The sequence below is a fragment of the Sphaeramia orbicularis genome, chromosome 3, assembly GCF_902148855.1.
Source record: "Sphaeramia orbicularis chromosome 3, fSphaOr1.1, whole genome shotgun sequence".
Taxonomy (NCBI): domain Eukaryota; kingdom Metazoa; phylum Chordata; class Actinopteri; order Kurtiformes; family Apogonidae; genus Sphaeramia; species Sphaeramia orbicularis.
The window spans coordinates 53038504-53042026 of NC_043959.1; the positions used below are offsets into that span (position 1 = coordinate 53038504).

Below are 3523 nucleotides of genomic sequence, written 5' to 3' on the forward strand. Positions count from 1 at the left end.
AGCATCTCGTATGGCCGGCACAGTCCCCAGACCTCAACATTATTGAGCATTTATGGTCAGTTTTAGAGATTCAAGTAAGACGTCGATTTCCACCGCCATCGTCTCTAAAAGAGTTGGAGGGTATTCTAACTGAAGAATGGCTTAAAATTCCTTTGGAAACAATTCACAAGTTGTATGAATCAATACCTTGGAGAATTGAGGCTGTAATTGCCACAAAAGGCGGACCTACACCATATTAAATTATATTTTGTTGATTTTTTAAGGTGTTTCCATTATTTTGTCCAACCCCTGTATGAATGAAAGGGTTAAATACCAGAACGATAGTGCAACTCTCAGAACAAGAACAATATGTTGGTAAATTGACAGGCAGTCGGACACTCCCTCCTTAAAAAAAAAACAAAACAAAACAAAAAAAAAAAAAACATGAACGAATGAAAAAATGAACGGCTCTTTACAAAGAATCGTTCATGTCAAAGAGCCGTTCAAAAGATTCGATTCGTACGTGAACGTCACATCACTATCATCAAAGTGTCAAAACCGTCCAGGGAACAGTTAATACTCAGCCGTCCTTCTCTTTCTCCTCCTCCCACTCAGACAAACCCATATAAACATTCCTGAACCGTGGAGACTCCCCAAACACCCATCCATCCCTCTGTGGGCACCACCACCTCCACACAAACACACACAGGCAGACATGGCCCAAACCGGAGCACAAAGTTTCCCCGAAATAGTGGAGCTCAACGTGGGTGGACAGGTGTACGTGACCCGGCTGGAAACCCTCACGTCGGTCCCCAACTCTCTGCTGTGGACCCGGTTTACGGAGGGCTCCCCGGAGGATCTGCCCAAAGACGGGAAAGGCCGCTTCTTCTTCGACCGGGACGGCTTTCTTTTCCGGTACATCCTGGACTACTTGCGGGACTCGGAGCTTTTTCTTCCAGAGTTTTTTAAAGAAAGAAGGAGGCTGCAGAGGGAGGCGGACTACTTCAGACTGCCGGAGCTGTCGAGGCGCCTGGCCGGGGACAGTAAAGACAACTCGTCCTGTACGGAAGACAGTGGAGCGGAGGAGGCAGAGCTCAGCAGCCCGGCCACCTCCACCTCCACCTCCACCTCTGACCGGGCCCTGCGCTCCCCGGGGGCCGGCGCGGGGTACGTCACCGTCGGATACAGAGGCAGCTACACTATCGGGAGAGACATCCAGGCAGACGCCAAATTCCGACGAGTGGCCAGAATAACCGTGTGCAGCAAGATTTCACTGGCGAAAGAGGTGTTTGGAGACACCCTGAATGAGAGCCGAGACCCGGACCGACCCCCGGACAAGTACACCTCCAGGTACTACCTAAAGTACAACTTCCTGGAGCAGGCGTTTGACCGACTGGCCGAGGCTGGCTTCCACATGGTGGCCTGCAACTCCACCGGGACCTGCTCATATGGCAGCAGTGACCCGGGGGAAGACAAACTGTGGACCAGCTACACCGAGTATGTGTTCAGCCGATGAGACCTGCACTCTGGGGGGGTGAGGGGGGTTCACAGGGAAGCAACAAGTCAAACAGTGTATTTTCATATATGACACTAGTCGCTTTACCATTGACCCTTAAACTGCACAAATATAACTTACGCTTAAAAATTTACCTAATGGAAAAACGATAATTTTGCCAAAAGTCTCATTTTTCGATTAAAAGTTTTTGCGTTGGCAAGAGGTGGCTTTTCGGGCATAGCACAAATGATATATTACACAAAACTGCAATGGAAAGACCTTTTCTGCAACTAGTCAGGTGAAAAAAACGGATGTTACAACAAGCGAAGAAGAAACATGTCGCGATATGAGTGGATGCATCAGGAAACTCAAAACCTAATTTAGTATGAGATAGAGGGGTAATATATAATGATAATAATAATAATGAATATATCTGTAAATCACCATATTTAAGTTCGTCGCCATGTTTCTGGAATGACTTCTCGGCTCATCTCGCGATAATAAATAAACAAACAAATCATCCCATTTATGATTTAATGGAAAAACGAACATTATGCACTTCTGTTTTTTCAACATTTAGTAACTATCTGTAAAGTTTTGCGCAGATGTCCAATGGAAAAGCGACTACTGACAGCACAGTCTTAAATTTGTTGTTGTTTTTATTCCTACTCTAATTTACTGTCTTCTGTGGCTTTAGGCTGCAGGCAGAATAAACTTTTCTGCCATTTTCTCCTCTCATATCTAGGAGGAGGAGGAGGAGGACTTTCTTTTAACATTTATCTCATTGGTTAGTGAACAGCAAAGACAAAATGTCTTGTCTGATATGTCACTGGGTCCTAGCTTGGTTATTTTTATGGCCCTATCGGCCCCATAACCTTTACAATGTTCACAAAGACTGTTTTGTTTTCAGATGGGTGACAGCAGCAGTTACTCAGAATAATGTCTCGGAGCTGGTTTCTTTGATTCTTATCTGTATGCATACACTTACTGGTGTCAGTAATGTGAGACCAGAACATTAACTACGACATTTGAAGGCTACTGTTTATATATAGCCTTCTGTCTTTTGGTCCTTATTTTTGTAAGTTCTCTAATTATAGGGTTGAGTAAAACAGACTATGAATTACTTCTTCGTACTATGTGTTTTCATTTAATTGGATTATACTGAGCACACATGCTGTTTCACTGCTATCAAGATTACACATTTCCTTTTTTCTTTTTTTTTTTTTTTTTTTTTTTACACTTTTTATGTTATGTACCATCTATACGCTAATGTCATTGTTTCTCTTCATAATTAATCTATTGCAAATAAAGTGTGACACTGAAACACTATCCAACTCACTGCTGACTGAGTTTACTGTGAAAACAATTGAGAGTGTTAAAGCAGATTTATGTGTTGCCCAAACACAGCCGCTTCTCTTTTATATACAAACATAAATTCTTACCACAGTCTTAGATAAAGACACTTTGGAGGTTTACAGCCATGTCTCATCTGGACTGTTTGAATTCATTTCACACATTTTTATTGATATACTCCTTAATCATTGTGTAACTGTGTTCCCCAGTGACGTCGGCTATTAAATGATTGGTAAGAACAAGTATGGATGCACTTCAGAGGGATGACCTCACTGAGCTGTAAAGCCACATGGACCTCAGCTACGTCAACTACGTTATTTTTAAAACGTACTAAATGCCACATTTTGAACATCATAACTGCTCCTTCATCAAGAGGTGCAATAACATCACAAATTAAAGTGCCAACTGCCAAGCTTTTCTATGTCAACCGCAATATGGCAAGAAGTCACATGGAAGTGAAGAGACAAAGTTATACACAAGGTCTGCTTAAAGCAAAACACTAACCTTAACAAAGAGTTCTGGACATTAAACAGAATTTTAACTAAAACAAGATCCAGTTTATTACAGATCTTAGTCGTTTTTATTCTTCTAAAGTTTTATTTCACTAAATAAAGTTGTTACTTTATTAGAGTTTGGTTCAGTTTCCAGATGAATAGATGAAGCCCAGGCTCAGACTTCTTTCAGTGGAGATTTCCA

The 3523-nt window shown here is 42.2% G+C and overlaps 1 protein-coding gene across 2 annotated transcripts; it reads left to right on the plus strand.

Annotated features, from left to right (window-relative positions):
- The first annotated feature begins 623 nt into the window (after window positions 1–623).
- Window positions 624–2803, plus strand: LOC115417087 (BTB/POZ domain-containing protein KCTD12-like). Of its 2 annotated transcripts, XR_003935081.1 has the most exons (2): window positions 624–1568; window positions 2101–2116. XR_003935081.1 is itself a non-coding variant. In XM_030131061.1 (1 exon), the coding sequence occupies exon 1, from the start codon at window positions 695–697 to the stop codon at window positions 1493–1495; it is 801 nt and encodes a 266-aa protein (XP_029986921.1). In that variant the 5' UTR covers window positions 624–694; the 3' UTR covers window positions 1496–2803. The 2 variants fall into 2 exon arrangements, 1 of the variants encoding a protein (XP_029986921.1); XM_030131061.1 differs by having other exon boundaries at window positions 624–2803.
- The last annotated feature ends 720 nt before the right edge of the window (window positions 2804–3523 follow it).

Excerpts from the sequence above, each read along its gene's own strand:
- LOC115417087 (XM_030131061.1), top strand. The coding sequence starts at position 695 with ATGGCCCAAACCGGAGCACAAAGTTTCCCCGAAATAGTGGAGCTCAAC.